General features: G+C 36.4%; 1 protein-coding gene across 1 annotated transcript in view; it reads right to left on the reverse strand.

Annotated features, from left to right (window-relative positions):
* LOC131652327 (uncharacterized) overlaps nt 1-18,072 on the reverse strand; it is a 71,402-nt gene that overhangs the window by 16,475 nt on the left and 36,855 nt on the right. The window contains exons 35-51 of the mRNA XM_058922165.1: nt 17,927-18,011; nt 16,994-17,323; nt 14,936-15,295; nt 14,335-14,824; nt 7,874-8,037; nt 6,684-6,837; nt 6,278-6,547; nt 5,948-6,145; nt 5,120-5,162; nt 4,646-4,776; nt 4,059-4,556; nt 2,858-3,628; nt 2,690-2,763; nt 2,208-2,529; nt 2,029-2,127; nt 1,790-1,945; nt 150-331 (exon numbers count right to left, since the gene is read on the reverse strand). Coding sequence (XP_058778148.1) covers nt 150-331; nt 1,790-1,945; nt 2,029-2,127; nt 2,208-2,529; nt 2,690-2,763; nt 2,858-3,628; nt 4,059-4,556; nt 4,646-4,776; nt 5,120-5,162; nt 5,948-6,145; nt 6,278-6,547; nt 6,684-6,837; nt 7,874-8,037; nt 14,335-14,824; nt 14,936-15,295; nt 16,994-17,323; nt 17,927-18,011 — 4,327 coding nt within the window. The remainder of the gene's footprint in view (nt 1-149; nt 332-1,789; nt 1,946-2,028; nt 2,128-2,207; nt 2,530-2,689; nt 2,764-2,857; nt 3,629-4,058; nt 4,557-4,645; nt 4,777-5,119; nt 5,163-5,947; nt 6,146-6,277; nt 6,548-6,683; nt 6,838-7,873; nt 8,038-14,334; nt 14,825-14,935; nt 15,296-16,993; nt 17,324-17,926; nt 18,012-18,072) is intronic.

Raw genomic sequence — 18,072 nt, forward strand, 5'->3', positions numbered from 1 at the left:
TAATCAGCCTGATTGTGAGTAATATTCACTCTTTTCAAGAAGTATTAATCACAAAGAGTGTTCAAGTATGTGTCCAAAAAAGTGCATTGCTAGCATTTTTTTAATTAGAAGATATAGGACTGGAGTGGTTAGTATACACATATCAGTACCTGATGGGACCATCAGTTGATCCAAGGCGGAATACCACCACAAACCGGGTTCCTTCTTCATATCCACGGATTTCAGTTCTTAAAAATCTAAGAGTACCATCGTTCATCCTCAAAACAAGAGAAATCGTGTCTTCCCTTAAAATTTGAAAGGGATATGACCAATTGGCACCTTCTAGTCTCACCTAAAATTAAAAAAAAGTGTATATATATCATCAAAACATAATCAGATGGAGACGAATAATGGCGACACTTATATTGTCATTCGTTTTAATTAACTAAAATACACCTAATGATCACTTAAATTGAACATTTTATGACATTCCATCCACCTTCATTTCATTTATACATTATCAAGTAAAAATAATAGCTCAATTTCAATAAATTTTTGGTGATTTAAAATGAAGTAGTTACACAAATGTGAAACCAAATCAATACAAGGTGCATAAAAGTAACAAAACCCTTCGTTTTGGATTCACTTGAAGACAAAATTATGAATACATGCATATCAATATTGACAAAAATAAAATAACATCATGTAAATAAAGAGAATACTGAGCAATTAGGAGTAGGTCTATATATAGAGACTCTGTTGTGTAGTTAAGACACGATTTCATCACATGTCTTTTTAGTTTTGTCTTATTCAAATGGTAGAGGAAACCTAAACCATACCTACTTGGTGGACACATTCACCTTTCAAGTCGATTTTGTAGAGGTTGAATTAGAGCTAACCCAATTTGTTTTGCGTCTATAGACAAAGCAGTAATAACCATAAAAAAACTCACGCACAACTCCGAGGTTTCGGGTTCAAACCCGGGTGCCTAACAAAATCGACATTTACCAGCTGAGCTAGGCCTTACAGACAAAGCCAAACCACATTTTAAGAGTCTTAAGTATATACTTGAGAGGTTTTCGAATAAGTTAAATATGTAACAGGGTTCATATGATTTATAAGCTGCAGTTTGAGGGGAGTGTTGAAAATAAAATACGATAGCGTAAATAAGGAGAATGTCGCATAATTAGGAGTACGGTATCATGTAATCAATCATATGCCTTTCTATTTTTCTCTCATTCAACAAATACCTTCTAGATTCTACAAATTTTTATCTAAGTTTATGCAGAATTAAAGAGAAATAATATTTTGACATAACTTAGACGTCAAGTTTCGACAACAATTTAGAGGTGAGCACTGTTCAAATATGTGGTTAATCACGTTCACAGGATCGTACATGAATATAACAAAATGTCGCAACGCATTAAACATCAACTGAGCACAATTAACCACAATTTTGAATGTCGTTAACTGCAATTTTCAAGTGTATCTTTGATCAGACATTAATGTTAATAACTTATATCATATCTATTTGAACACTATTTAAATAGTTAGTGAATATATTTTTGAGCACATGAAAATTGTTGTTAATGACACTCAAAACTGTGATTGTGTTCAGTACAGTGTTAATGAGTTGCTACATGTTATATTCATTTACCATCCACTGTGAATGTGAACGTAATTAACCATAAATTTGAACCGCGTTGACCATACCATGTAAACTGTTGTCAAATTTATGCATCAATAAAACACAACTCTTAATTAAACGGGACCAATTATTGTAGACATATATCAAATAACTGTAACCAACCTGGAGTTTTTCGGGTCCACCAGCTCCGCGACAGACAAAGGATACCCTTGAATCAGAAGCACGCAAAACCTTCGGTTCATCTTCAGAGCTTAACTTGATGAAGATATCTTGACCAAGTCTATTTGTGAAAGTCATAAATGGCCGAACAGAAATTATCTGTAAAGACAATCAGAAATACAAGAGTATTACAACATTGCAGCTTCAAAATATTTATGCTAAATTTGATCCTCTGCAACAACCTTAGTTGGAACAGACTGAAAGAAGCATGGTTTTGTAGAAATAATCAGCCGCAAGCAATTTCCGTCACCATCATTTGCATATATATCCAAGGAACCATCCTACCAACAAAAAAAAAAAACTTTTAGAAGAATCATACACATTTACTTCTTGATTATCAACACAAAAACCTTGACATTACCATATCACCAAGTGAAGCAAGACTTTTAACAGGTCCAAACTGCTCAGTTTCTAATTGAGCAATGGCTACTGATAAGGCCAACATATTAAAGTTTAAAGCAGATACAAGTGTGTGGCCATCATTAATTTCCTCATCAGTTATTTCTTCAAGGACTGATCCATTTTTTTTTGGCATTCTTCTTTTCGCTGATGTTTCAAGAATCCTAAACGTAAGTGGAGGACATCTAGCTACTCCTAACCAATAAGGAGCATAGACTCTAATTGTTTTCGCCAGCAGAGCACACTCCTTGTCATAGTTCTGTTCAAGAATAATTTGGATAACCCTGTACATAAGAAAGCATATAAGATGAGTTTGGAGAACTAACCTATCCCTCAAAAGTAGAATCAGTAGATGCTAATAACAAGTTAATCAAACTAATATAATTTATAAATGATATATTAGATTGGAAAATTTGAACTGTCCCACATTTAGAACTTTACAACCTTCCAGATATTGAACTTCTCAAACTAATTGTTTTAGATGGATTCCCATCAGGATGAGATATAAGAACAGCTTCCTGTCCAGGCAAAAGGACACGAGATATTAATGGCGTAAAAGCACAAAAGTATGATCAAGTATTTAACACAAACAAACACGTTCACAGGTCTTACATGTACAGGAAGCCAACCCCTTTGTGGAAGCAAAGATAAGAACAAAGGTTTCCTAATATCAGCACTGTATATTTGCACTGTTTTTCCAGATAAAAATACACCTCTTGAACATGTAAGAAAATGACCACTTGATTGCATTTCAAGAACTGAATATTCAGCAGCAAGGGGAAGAAAATTGCTAATCGTTAGCGGGGATTTGACCACCAAACACCAATCCTGAATAGCATCAGAATGTATGTCTTTAGCAATCTCAGTTGCTTGTATGCTTACACAAAACCAGAACTTGTGGGAACCACCTGAGGTTCCATGGATCTCACTGCAGCACAGTAATTCCTCTGACTCTGAAAGAGCTGAAACACACAGATTTGAGCATTGCTCCCTAATGCCAACATCCTCTGATAGCCTAGGTCTGTCCATTACAGTACTCCAAGAGTACTCTAACGGGGTTTCTGAGGATCCGGGCCTTAATTGCAAGAAATATTGTATAGACTGTGTCAAGCAAGATAAAGGAAGCGGAGCAGCTTCTCCTGGTTGGAGTAGCCCAACTGATATTTCATGCTTAAGATCGTCTGCTATCAGCTTCCTGTTTCTTAGCCATTTCCCCTGCCTAGCAGAATTAGAAGAGTCCTTTGGATCAAAGGATTCAGGCCATCTCAAACTCCCAATATCAGGAGCATAAGCCCAACCATCAGAAGTATTGGTAGATGTTTTATCCAAATGCCAATCATCAACCCATTCCCAACCTGGTGGTAGATCAATTTCAGGAGAATCCTGGATTATAGAATAACTTATTTATTAGATGAGAACAATAAATAAAAAATTAGAAACAAAGAGGCTAACAAGTCCTACAAAAAAGGTTGATCAAGTCTAAGATGCGAGACAAACTCAAGGTGGCGCCATCTCAAACACCCCCGAGTCAGAGAGGGGGGTATGACAGATGTTTGGTGTACTGTGGCATCTATGTTTCCTTCTATAATCACAACTAGCTAGCTAAATGATGAACAGTTATGTTAACTGTTACTAGTTAGCTAGATTTGTTACTAGTCATTCTCACATATCATTTCATCATAATCATTCTCTCATATTCATAGGAATAGACACGAATTTTCTTTCAAAGAATTATAATGATTTCCTTTACTATTTTTTTTTATTTTCTCACAAATCCCTAACACTATCATGGCATCTTGTGGGATTTTCTTACCTGATGGGATTTTCCCTTGTCTGACATATGCTGCTTAGGAGAACCCGACCAACGAACCCAACCATCGTGTGCAGTTAACTTTTGTATCTCATAAAACTCATCTGTCTGAATTTTATAGCTCTCTGTTACACTGGATTCAGAATCACTTGAATTTTTCAGCAAATTCATTTTTTCAGATGGAATTTTCGAAGTAAGACGCAAATCGAGAACAAAGTCTGTGCTGTTACGAACAGAGACCAGAGATCGAATATTGACATATCTATTGCCATCCTTTACACTAGCTTCACTGGCAACAACAGCATTACCCAACCTCCAGCAAGCAGCAGGGGCAGCATAATTTAGCCTTACAGTAGTCCAAGGACCTTCCTTGCTAGGACTAATTTGAATAAACCCAGATTTATGGACATCATGGTTAGACTGTTGGTTGCTATTCTGGGCTTCAGAACCATGGATTAGTATGGCACAATGTAATTTGCGAGTCTTCTTCTGATAAGCATCCTGAAATCTCAGCATGAAATCATTAACATTAGTACCGAGAAAAAACAATATGAAAAAAAAAAATGGTAAAAATCATAGACTACATTCACCATAGACAAAGAATCGTCAACAGACAAATCTATCCAGTTCAGCTTATAGGAAAAATTTTGGGAATATGAGGAATCCTCAATAGTTTTTGCTATCTCGCTCAAGGAAGCTGAAAAAAACCCAATTGGAACTCCTACAAAAAATTAGAAAAAATTTAGTAAAGATTGCACAACTTACCTTCATTGTACCAAAGAAACATACAGGAGTAATTAGTAACTTTATGGCGGACATCTAAAATCTAAATGTTATTAAATTTTTTCCACTTTATTTGTAAGCTTTCAATGTTACATAGCTGGATTGAGTTTTGTAGAAAAAGGTTCTAATTTATTTCAATAATGTTTTTCATAATACAACAGCTAATTTGTTTAAATAGAGCAAATTGTTCAACGGGCCACATACTATTATACTATTATATAAAAATAACTTTAACTATTACTAGTAACAGTCTATATTTACAACAAATTTCATGGAAGTACCTTCACTCATATCTGTCACAATTAATTCCAAAGTATAGTAATCCTGCAATATAAGTACAGGCCAACATTGAAGTTAGTTTTACAGATGGAAACCATTGATTGGGAAACGAATATGGAGATAAGCACAGAAACAATAAAATGTATGTAAGAGAATCAGGTGATTCTGATATTATTCTCCATGTTTTTATTTTAATTAGCCATTTGATTTGTACTTATTTTAGTCCAATAAAAGTATCAAACCATATGAGACTGCAGCAATAAACATTTAAGTATTTTCCCCATTACTTCAAATGGCACTATTAGCTCTAGGTTTTACGATCTAGAGATTCCTCTTCGTCCTTCCTTATGCAACAAACAATATAACTTGCAACGACACACAAGGAGTGGTTAATCTTTTATATCGATAGTATCAAACCATATGGGTATAGATGAGTTAGTTAGTGACAGCTGTCTATTGTAATAGACAGGTATAAAGAAGAGAGTCAGTTAGTGAGAGCTGCCCATTGTAACTGACAGCTATCCATTGTTAGTGCAACTGCAGGATAAGAGAAAGATATAAAAGCTTCTCTTCATTTAATTGTAGCACAATACAGATTCACAATAATCGAATCAATAGCCTCCCTCCCTCCCTCCCACCCATTCTAATATCTAAAAACTTATTCGTGCAAACAGAGCCAAATGTTTTAGAAATTCAGGGCTAGAAAATATTGAAATAATCTATTCCAAATAACTTTGGTCATTGGTAAATGAAAGCATAAATGACAGTAATCTCCAACATTATTTGACCTTGAGAAAGAGTAAATGAAAGGAAAAAAAAGCATCAAGTACCAGTGAATCAACTTTGAAGAAAAATATTTCATTCCACTGGACTAACTCAAGATCGGAAGGAAACAATTGATTTGCCCTTCTCCCACATGTGCGCGCACTCTGTTGATGAAGCAGTGCATCATTAGGAAGACTTGGATTAGGAGAAAGCCGGACAGCCACCACATATTGCTGAGAATCTGAGCCTCCAACTCGAGGAAACTGCATTAGAAATATGAAAATTCCGTAGGCAATTGCATAGAGTATTGCAGCATTGATAGGGTTAGTAAATCTGAACACTGAGACTGCCAAAATCAAATATAAATTGTAAGCCACAAAAGAACAAAACGATACCTGTGCTTCTGCTATGATGATCGTCACCATTGTTCTTATTTTTTTACAAAGTTCGCCTCTCAAATGAGATTCTAGCATATCTTTGGATACAGGTACTTTCACGGCCTTCATATCTCCAGATGGCATCATAATTATATTTTGCAGTCCACTGGCTTCCGTAGCACGTATAAATATATCCTGACCAAGTTTGTTTTGGGGGATTATATAATAATTTCTCTTGTGGATTGCGTCAATTGTAGAGTTACCACCATATGTTGGAGAAAATGCATCCTATTAGATATCACCAACCACCATAAAAATAGGGAAGCAGGTAATCATGTTAACACAAGGTAAAAAAAAAGTATTAAACAAACTATAATGACAGAATCCAATGCAGCTTAAATGAGAGAGGGTAAATAAAATTTACTCGATTTTGATGAACATGGCTAAGGTTGTTCCAGCTTGCATAAGCTTGAATGATCATATTAACATTAGAAACTGAAACATTTAAATTCAGATCTCGAGTTGATGTCAGACGTAATTGAGAAGCGGCACCTGGGGCGTTGAGATCATATTGGTACCTAAGAGCAGTTGTAATTAGAAACTACAACTGAGAAATATAATTTTTAAACAAGCAGGCAAGCACAACATTTAAAAATTAAAAATTGCTCTGAAGTTATTGAAATAATAATATTCTTGTAGATTTCTAATTGGGAGGGGAATAATTTGGAAGAGAGGTAAAATCCCTTATTGGAATCTGGTCTGTTATTATAATAAAGAAGGAAGAACTCCGGCAATTGTAGATAAAAATATTGCAGAACTTCAAAGGTTTGCTCTTAAATCACACACTTGAGAACAAGATACTTCTCTTTCCCTACTGTTATTTATATACTATTGATAGTAAATATTGACTATACTTTTTACTGATTACACTAATATTTCTTTTCAAGCAATGACTACCAGTAGCAGGTTTTATGGTGCGATCTACTGTACAGCAGAGATTCCATCTTTTTTAATGTTTTTCTTGCTTCTCGATATCTGATGTTCGACCAACTGGATTTTAACTTGATTGGGCAAATTCATAGAAACTTAAAAGCGAGTCAAGTGCTACCCCTATTGCAGGATCTTATTTTAATTTTGATCTACCACTTACTCATAATTACCTAAGACCTATACCCTCATAAGTTTTCTTTTATCTGCTATGCAAGTAAAAATTGTTTCCACCTTTGGGCTTTCCAAATCAGCACAATAGTGCAAATCTTTCAAACTTAAAGGTCCTAATTCACTACCCCAATCAACAATTTTAAATAACTGCCAGTTCTTACAGCTTCAATATTCCCACATCTTAATGGCACACAAGGATAGACTGGCCCAAAACCCTTTTCTAATCCACATCTTACTGCTTCAATCATCACAATAGTGTAAATCTTTCAAACTTAAAGGTCCAACTTCACTACTCCAAAGTACAAACACCTTTTTCTAACTCAACTCCAATTACATCAACCAAAGCAAACCGCTGTTTGCAACAACAAAAACTCCCAATCAAACACTTAAAGATTTTATAAAAGGCAACATGTAACAGGCGAATTCTATTATTTGTTAACAAGTAACAATTACCTTAAGAAGCCATCTACAGGCTCAACCAGAGGCTCCCAGGCTTCATACTTATCATTGTATGATCTGGCAGCCAAGGAGAAACCAACAGTGCAATTCTGATACCCAGTTCGTCCATGCAAACTAAATGTTATTCCACTCAAAGATATATTGAACAAAGGAACCATCTGTAAATTTATCATAAAAAATACATTCAGTACAAAAGTACAAATGATCATACCAATTAGATTTCATTATAAGGATAATAGAAATCAATGAATAGTCACGGATCACAGATCAATAGATAGGGTATAGCCAAGGATTTCATGTCTCCCATGGCCTAAAACTGAGAAGAATACAGAAGGACAGAATGAGCAGAACTGGGATAGAAAGAGGACCCCATTTTGGAGACCAATATTTTGTTTTTTCTTTCAGTGAAATATATTTATTAGAATGAGGAAAACAGACATCGTTCCAACACATAACTCATATACAGCTTATATTAAAAACATTTTAAAAAAAATTCAAGGATGTTATTGTTGAATTAAGAATTAAACAAACACTTATATTAAAATGCATACAAGTTTAATAGTGATGTATTTAATAAAATTGATAAGTATATGTGTATATAATTATAAAAATAAAAATAGAGAAATATATATATATATATATATATATATATATATATATATATATATATATATATATATATATATATATATATATATATATATATATATATATATATTGTGGAAAGAAATGAATATTAGGGAAATGCTTGTGTTACAAAGCACTCAAGTGATCTCATTATATACAATCAAGAGAGTAATTACATGATTAAGATTGAAGCTATTTCCTAGGTACACGTATGTAATTTACAAGGCATAGATTCCTAGACCCCTAGATACATGAATAGGCACTTAAATTATATTTCCAATAATTCCAATAATTGGAATAATTCCACTAATTCCAACACTCCCCCTCAAGTTGGTGAATGGATATCAATCATTCCCAACTTGCAAGTCAGTTGATTGAAACGATCAGGTGGCAAGCCCTTTGTCAACACATCTGCTAGTTGATGTCCAGAAGGAATATAAGATGTAGCTATTAAACCACTATCTAGTTTTTCCTTAATGAAATGGCGGTCAATTTCTATATGTTTTGTCCTGTCATGCTGAACAGGATTATGAGCAATACTTATTGCTGACTTGTTATCACATAACAACTTCATAGGCCCTTCACATTGTATTTTCAGATCATTTAGAATGATCTTTATCCAGAGTAATTCACAGATTCCTTGTGCCAAAGCCCGAAATTCTGCTTCAGCACTTGATCGAGCAACTACATTTTGTTTCTTACTTCTCCATGTGACAAGATTTCCACACAAGAGGGTGCAAAATCCCGAAGTGGATCTTCTATCACTTATCGATCCTGCATAGTCAGCATCGGTGTAGGCTTCTATAGTTAAGTTTCCGCCTCTTTTGAACAATAGTCCTCTTCCCGGAGTAGTTTTGAGATATTGTAAAATGCGATCAACCGCTTGTAAGTGTCGCATCCTTGGGTCATGCATAAATTGGCTCACCACACTGACTGCATACGCCAAGTCAGGTCTAGTGTGTGCCAGGTAAATCAACTTCCCAACCAATCTTTGATATTGAATTTTGTCAACTTTGGCACTCTCTTCTTCAAGGCTCAACTTGTGGTTTTGCTCTATAGGAACACTTGAAGGTTTGCATCCTAATTTCCCTGTTTCCTGCAAGAGATCGAGTACATACTTCCTCTGAGAAATGAAAATGCCTTGATTCGAGTAGGCAACCTCAATTCCCAAGAAGTATTTGAGTTGTCCAAGGTCCTTCATTTCAAATTCTACCGATAGTTTTTCCTGTAGCAATTGTCTCTCTATCAAGTCATCTCCTGTAATAATAATATCATCAACATAGACAAGGAGGATAGTTAATTTTCCTTTTTGTGAGTGCTTGAAAAAAAGAGTGTGATCTCCTTGGCTCTGCTTGTAACCTAAGTATACCATTGCTTTTGTGAATCGTCCAAACCATGCCCTAGGAGACTGTTTTAGTCCATATAAGGCTTTCCTTAATCGACACACCTTATTGGATCCACATGTAGGGCCAAACCCAGGTGGGATCTCCATGTATACTTCTTCTTCTAAGTCTCCATGCAAGAATGCATTTTTGACATCAAATTGATGCAATTCCCATCCGGAGTGAGCAGCAAGAGATAATAATATCCGAACAGTGTTCATTTTTGCAACTGGAGCGAAGGTTTCTTCATAATCTATGCCATAAGTCTGTGTGTATCCTTTGGCCACTAGTCTAGCTTTGTATCGATCAAGTGATCCATCTGACTTGTGTTTTACTGTATAGATCCACTTGCAGCCAACTGGTTTCTTGTCTTTGTGTCTCTCAACAATCTCCCAAGTTCCATTTCTTTCAAGGGCCTTCATCTCCTCATTCATAGCTTGGACCCAATTTTGATCTTTCAATGCCTCTTGAACAGATGAAGGAATAATCACAGAGTCAACTGCAGAAATAAAACTCTGATGCTGCAAAGAAAGATTTTTTGTGGAGACAAACTGGGAAATAGGATACTTAGCACAAGATCTTTTCTCTTTTCTTAAAGCAATAGGCAAATCATCTTTATCAGTGTTACAATTTTCAGAACTTTTAAACTCAGTAATAGGTGGGTTAATTTCAGTACTTACCTCTGGTTCAAGTGATTGAGGCTGTTTCTGGAGTAGGTCGAGTTTACTTCTTCTCTGGTACACCAAGGTTGGTTCGCCAGCCTTAGTTTTTCTGGGAAGGGTTGAAGGTGATGATTCTTCCAACGAAGGAGGATCCGAACCAGAAGTGGATGACTCTAAGGTAGGAACTAAGGGCTCAGACTCTGATGAGGGTATAGAATTAGGACTCGAAGTGGGAGACTCTTGTAGATCTAGAAACACAGACTCAGACTCAGATTCCAAATCACTTGAATTCTCCCCCTGAAGCTGAGGGTGAGTGAAGTAAGACACATTTTCATGAAACGTGACATCTTTGGAGACAAAGTGCCTACGACTAGGAGGATGGTAGCATTTGTATCCTTGTTTATTGGGAGCGTAACCAACAAAGACACATCTGACTGCACGAGGGTCCAACTTACTTCGATTTTGTTTGTGAATATGGACAAATGTTACACAACCAAACACTCGTGGCTCAAGTTTTGAAATATGAACCGAGGGAAACTGATCAGACAGAAACTGAACAGGACTGATGTTACCTAACAGACGAGATGGGACTCGATTAATCAAGTAGGCAGCAGTCAATACTGCTTCCCCCCAATAGGATTTGGGAACAGACATTTGAAAGAGAAGAGCTCGAGTAACTTCAAGTAAGTGACGATTTTTTCTTTCTGCGACACCATTTTGTTGAGGTGTGTCAACACATGTAAATTCTTGGAGTATTCCATGTTCACTCGAAAATTTTGACAAGACATGATTTGTATATTCTGTGCCATTATCAGAGCGAAGTCTCTTAATGCTTCGTCCAAACTGGGTGTGCACCATATGATAAAATTTAATAAACAGTTGTGGGACTTCAGATTTGTCCTTCATCAAAAAAATCCAAGTGACTCTAGTACAATCATCAATAAACGTAATAAACCATTTTGCACCAGTAACATTAGAATTGGGTGCGGGTCCCCAAACATCAGAGTGAATAAGATTAAAAGGTTCAGTACTTTTATTGCAACTAGGAAGAAAAGGAACCCGATGATGTTTAGCAAACTGACATATATCACAGTTAAATGATTCGACTGCATGATATAAAAATAAAGTTGGAAACATAGACTTAATTAACGAAAATGGGGGGTGTCCAAGACGTTTGTGGAGAAGCCAAATTTGTGCGGCAGATTGGGAAGACTCAGACTTTAAGCAAGAGGACAACACCTTCGGACCATCTGTTTTTCCAGAGATGTAGTACAACCCTTCCTTTTCCTCACATGCCCCAATCACCCGATCCGTTGGAAGATCCTGAAAGACACCATAAGAGGAAAAAAGAGTTACTTTACAGTTATGATCACGGGCAAGTTTATGAGCAGATATAAGATTGTGAGAGAGTTTTGGAACATGCAGCACATTTTTCAATTCAAGAAATGGCTGCAATTGAACATTGCCAGAACCCTCAATGCGAGCAAATGAACCATTAGCAACTGTAATACATCTATTGCTTGTAGAGGGAGTATAAGAAGAGAATAGTGTGGAGTCGGGTGTCATATGATCAGTGGCACCAGAATCAAGAAGCCAAGCATCTTTGGGAATAGTACCATAGATGCTAAAAGAACGAGAGCATAAACCCTTACCAGTCATTACTAGAGAACAAGATCCAGAGGGCTTACTGAGAGATTCGAGTAGGGACTTCAACCGATTCAAATCATCCGTACTGATAAGAGAGTCATTTTCCACTGTTTTGGAGTTTCCTGTGTCGGGAGACATTGTGGCAGCATGGGCTTGGCTTTGACGTATACCTTTGAAGCCTCCAGAGCGGTTGAGAACATGGTTTTTCCCATGTAACTTGAAGCACCGGTCCTTTGTATGACCTGTCCTTTTGCAATGGTCGCAATAACGATCATCTCTACCGGTCTTACTGGCGGGTTGCTTTCCTGCTATGTTGGCAACAAGGGCAGTACCTTCAGAAGGTTTGTTACCAAGCATGACGTCACGACGACTTTCTTCTCCCCGCACAATGGAGAAAACCTCAGCAAGTGGAGGAAGACGATCCTTGCCTAAAATTTGCACTCTAATGGGGTCATAATCAGAATTCAATCCAGCCAGGAACTCAAAGATTCGATCGGTTTCAATACAAGTATTCAAAGCAATCGTGTCGTTGGCGGTTTCCATCTTGAGAGTTTGGTATTGATCCAACTCAATCCAATAACCTTTCATAGTGGCAAAATACTCAGAGACAGTCATGGTTCCTTGTTTAGTATTGAAGATCTTGTTCTTTAGATCAAAGCGGGCAGAGAGGTCCTGTTTCTTAGAGTATGTTTGCATCAGATTCTCCCAAATATCTCGTGCAGTAGGAAGAAACATATACTGACTACTAATTTCTGGAATCATACTATTCCACATCCATGACATGATGAGTGAGTCTTCATTGTCCCAAAGAGTGAAGCCGGGATCGGTGGCAGGGAGTGGGTCACCTTCAATGTGGTTCAATTTTCCCCGACCTTTCAAATTTGCACGCATGAACTGGGCCCAACTGAAATAATTCTTCCCATTGAGTCGATGACTTTGATGCAGAGTTGGTAGCGAGTTTGCCGTCATGAGGTTTGATGATTCAACAAGAGGTGGTGGGGGTGGTGGAGGATTTTGGACACCACCATTATCATTCTCTACCTCCATCTCAATAAGTCAGATTGCTGTAAGTTGGAAAGAAAAAAAAACAGCAACAGTATCGGACAAACAAGCCAAAGAGAACTCAAAAAATAAAGATTCGGAAATCAGAGAATAGAACTCTAAAACAGATTGAGAGAAGGTCAATCAACAATTTGTAACAAAGGAGGGTGGCGAAAAAAAGGTCGTAGGGAGGCGTATAAACCACAAGCGCTGGGACGGAAAGAAAAGGGTGGCGGCGAGTGGCGGCGAGTGGGGCAGCGGATGGTGGTGAGATTTTAAAGGGTGGGTCGGAATGTTGTGGTGAGTTTGATGGTGTGGGTGGTGAGGTGGGTGGAGCAATGTAGAGAGGTGAATAAGATAAATTCTAGAAAGGGGAAAGAGAAGACAAAAAAACGTTGCAATGAAGGCAACAGGGAAAGAGAAAAAAAAATTAGGGCTGCAATGAAGGCAGCAGTTAACCTGCTCTTGATACCATGTGGAAAGAAATGAATATTAGGGAAATGCTTGTGTTACAAAGCACTCAAGTGATCTCATTATATACAATCAAGAGAGTAATTACATGATTAAGATTGAAGCTATTTCCTAGGTACACGTATGTAATTTACAAGGCATAGATTCCTAGACCCCTAGATACATGAATAGGCACTTAAATTATATTTCCAATAATTCCAATAATTGGAATAATTCCACTAATTCCAACATATATATATATATATATATATATATATATATATATATATATATATATATATATATATATATATATATATATATATATATATATATATATATATATATATATATATATATATAGCGCGGGTATGGGGCGGGGTGAATACTAAGATACCTGTACACCCGTCCATACCCGCTTATTTTAGTGGATAATTTCCTGTGCCTATGACCGTATCCATTTTGTGGATTTTTACCCCATCCATTATGGGTAATTTTTGCGGGTACTTACTGGGGATGGATCCAATTGCCATCCCTACGCAAAGCTTATGAAACAAAGTGGCATTTTACAAGCTTATGTGCCTAGGTGACTGGGCATTCGGATATTATTATATGAAAAGCTACAAATCGAGTGTTTCATTCTCACCAAACCACTGTAGTCATCAAAAAGAGCAATTGAGAAGGTTCCAATTCCAGCATCAATGATTGTCGCATCTGAACCACTTGGCATGCTAAAATCTGCTAGCTTCAAAGCAAATCTTCTTGGGGGTCTTTTAAAACCACCACGGACAATAAAAGCCCCCAACTCATTGCCAACAGTCCATATGCTAAATGGCTCTTTTACATGCTTTGCATCTGCCGTATCCCACACACTTTCTTCCAGAAATTTATCTCCAGCAACCAAATCACTGCGCATGCATCTTAATGTGCTAAACTCATTCTGCTTAGGTTTCCCTTTACAAGCAACACAACCCAAGGAAACAAAACCAGGAGGAGCTTGGGGAAGCCAGAATGATATACTTTCCATTCCCCTCTGCTTTTTAATTTGTCCAACTAGTTGAAAATCTAGGGGAGTTTTAAAAATATTTTCATCTCTGGAATCATGAAGAACAAGGCCGGTATTAGGAGGCTCATACCTAAACAACAGACAAATGGATCAGTTTCCTGTTAATTATAAACACAAGACAAAAACTTCAAGCTAAACTTTTACAATAAAAAGAGTCAGAGCACATAGGTGTAAAACACACCCTTTAACAGCTATATCTCCAAAATATATCATTCCCATTGGGACAACTGGACGCCATATGGATAACCTCTTTCTTGAATTTGATCCCTGATTCCACCATATTAACTGAAAGCTTGCAACAGGTTCTGAACGCCTGTTAGAATTTGCAACAGCAGACTGGTCATTTTGCAAGGCGTGTTGTCCACCAGGATGAGCGTGAGAATCCAAACTATTTAATGCCTCTGAAGATGCCTTCAGAGAACCATACTTAATGCAACGCAATTCGTAAGCTTTACTCATCAAACCATGTGTAGTAGGATCAACTGGCAAAAAAGAGCCAAAAGAATTATCCACTCGCCAAAATGCCACACTGGACGAGGATCTGCAATAAAGACAAACAATTGTTTTCAATAGGCAAAACATGATCTTGTATCTAATCAAGAGTTAAAATGAATTGTATGTAAGCTACCCAACTTAAAAACCATGACTACTAGATTCCTTCGTATCTGATTTAAATCTTGGCATGTGTGGAATATGTGATTTTGTGTGTCTTAATCAGACTACACTCACACTCACCTCTATTTATAATAGCATGTAGAATAAATACAATAAATACTACTGTAATTGCTTTTAATAGCTAATAATTAATATTTGGATTTGGTTCTTTTATTCTAAGACTCCCCTAGGCTAATGCTTACAGAGCTTTTAGCTTATTACAATGGGTGGATGTATTATAGAGAAAATAAAAACTTCACCTAAAAAGTTGTAGAGCTGCCAGAGGTGATTGTAGCAAAGGCAGTTGTGCTAGTCCGATGTTTCCAAAGGTAGCTATGGGGGTTTTGGGGAATGAGTCTCACGGAAGAAGCCACAACCGCAACTGGTTCAATCACAATTGGGTGCAGAGAGAAAAACACCAATGGAAAAGATAAAAATTGGACGAAGCATATTGAACCTACAAAAGGAAGCTAGATGGAAATACCGATCAATTAAGTGAATGATAGCGGAAGAAACTCTGAACTCGCAAGATGGATGACACGCGGAGAACTATCAGCATGTGGTTGCTCCGATGACAGTGTAGATCAGGCAGGACTGGCAACAAAAGTATGACCGGTCACAATGGTGTTGGTGGTGAATGATGATACAAGCCGAATAAAGGTCCACCGAAGAAAAGATATGCCGTCACAAAAAGCAAGAAAAGGGTCGTCAAAAAGAGATGTGGATCGCGGAAAATTATGAAAGCTTGACAGTAAACCTTTTCCGCAGCTGCTACGGTAAACCTCGCTAGCAACATGATCAGAACTTGCTATGATTCTGTTAAGAATCCCACATCGGACAATACATGGGATGATCACATGTTTATAAGTGGGGGCAGTCCTCACCTTACAAGCCGGTTTTGTAGGATTGAGTTAGACCTAATCACAAATTCTTAGATGGTATTTGAACCTAGTTTAAGATTCGTTGGACCACTTACTATCAGGTTTCCGTTATCGAGCCACCAACCATTTATATCCACACAACAAGCCCAATAGTGATGCGTGTGAGAGGGTGCGTTAAGAGTCCCACATCGAACAATATGCGACATGAACATATGTATGTTTATAATGGGGGCTATCCCTACGTTACAAGCCTCTTGCAGGATTGAGTTAGACCTAATCACACATTCAATGAGATACCAAGTTGAATTTGTGATTGTAAGTATTTAAATCAAACTACACTCACCTAAATTTCAATTTATAATAGCATATAGAATAAGTATTAAAAATACTAATTGATATTACGTGCTAATTCTGATTCTAATAATAAACTCAAATTCTAATAATAAATTATAAATATTTAAATTTGATTCTTTGATGCTAACAGCATTTAATTTAAACAGTCAGCAAAATGATCACATTCAAGTCATTATGAAATTTATGAGTAGAGAGATCTTATCTACTCCACTTGTAGAGAAATGGAGAGAATCTGAACTCCAAATTTATACTTTGCGTGGAAGAAGACAACATACAAGCCATTACCAAACTCATAAATTGTAAACAGGACATACATGTTAAACCGGAGACAGCATAAAATTTCCACTTACGTATTAGTCATGCCAATGATGATACAATCCCTTAATGAACATGGAGATACAGAAGAAGAAGGAATGCAGAGAGCAGAAGATAGAGGAGGCGGCGTCCTTCCTTGAGTAACTAAACAGCCTAGTGCCACATAACCTTTGGGAGCTTCAGGGAACCAAATATAACAGCTACCATCTGCCTCAGTTTCCCATGATAAATCAGAATGGTCCATTTCTTCACCTGTATTGCCCGAAGAAACTAAAGGTGGCCAAACCAATCTGAAACTAATGGGTCTCTTAACTGTAATAGAATTGGTATTTACTGCAAGGACTCCTTTCGTAGGTGGTTTGTCTCTGTAGATCAAATACATCAAAATAATGTATAAGTCGTTGGTAATTAAAGCACCCATCTAAATAAAATAAAGGATAAAATATGTTTTTGGTCTCGATAAAATTACAAAATTTTACTTTTGGTCCCTACAAAATTATTATGCATGTAGTTTTAGTCTCTGCTGTTAAACCATGTGTATTTTTGAATGATAATTTTACGGACATGTTTAGAACGTTATAAAAAGCTACTTGAAAAAAAAAAGAACTCAAAATCTGATTTCTAAGTCGAGATTTTTATTACTTTTATCATTATTTATTAAATTTTAAAAAATTTATTTTTAATTCTTCTCATTTTAAAAAATTCTAAAATTTGGTAAATAAACATTTTACACTATTCTAAACATGTATGGAAAAAAATATTCAAACATTTAAAATTTAAAGGGTAATTAAACAATTTTTAAAATTGTAAAAAATAGCAGGGACTAAAACAGAATGCATAAAAATTTTGTATAGACCAAAATATGTCATTTTTTTAATAGAGACTAAAAATAAAATTTGAGATATTTATAAGAAAAAAAAAACATATTAAACCCTAAAATAAAATATTAATTAAGAAATTTTACTGACAGTGGCGTCAGGTAGTCACCAAGTACAGCAAAACCAGGAGGAGCGTGAGGTCTCCAAACGGCAAAAGTTTGATCATTATAAGGATCTGCATGGTGCAAAAAATATGACTCGTGTCAAACACAATTGCCAATATATTTACCCAATTA

The sequence above is a fragment of the Vicia villosa genome, linkage group LG2 (genome assembly GCF_029867415.1).
Source record: "Vicia villosa cultivar HV-30 ecotype Madison, WI linkage group LG2, Vvil1.0, whole genome shotgun sequence".
Classification (NCBI taxonomy): Eukaryota; Viridiplantae; Streptophyta; class Magnoliopsida; order Fabales; family Fabaceae; genus Vicia; species Vicia villosa.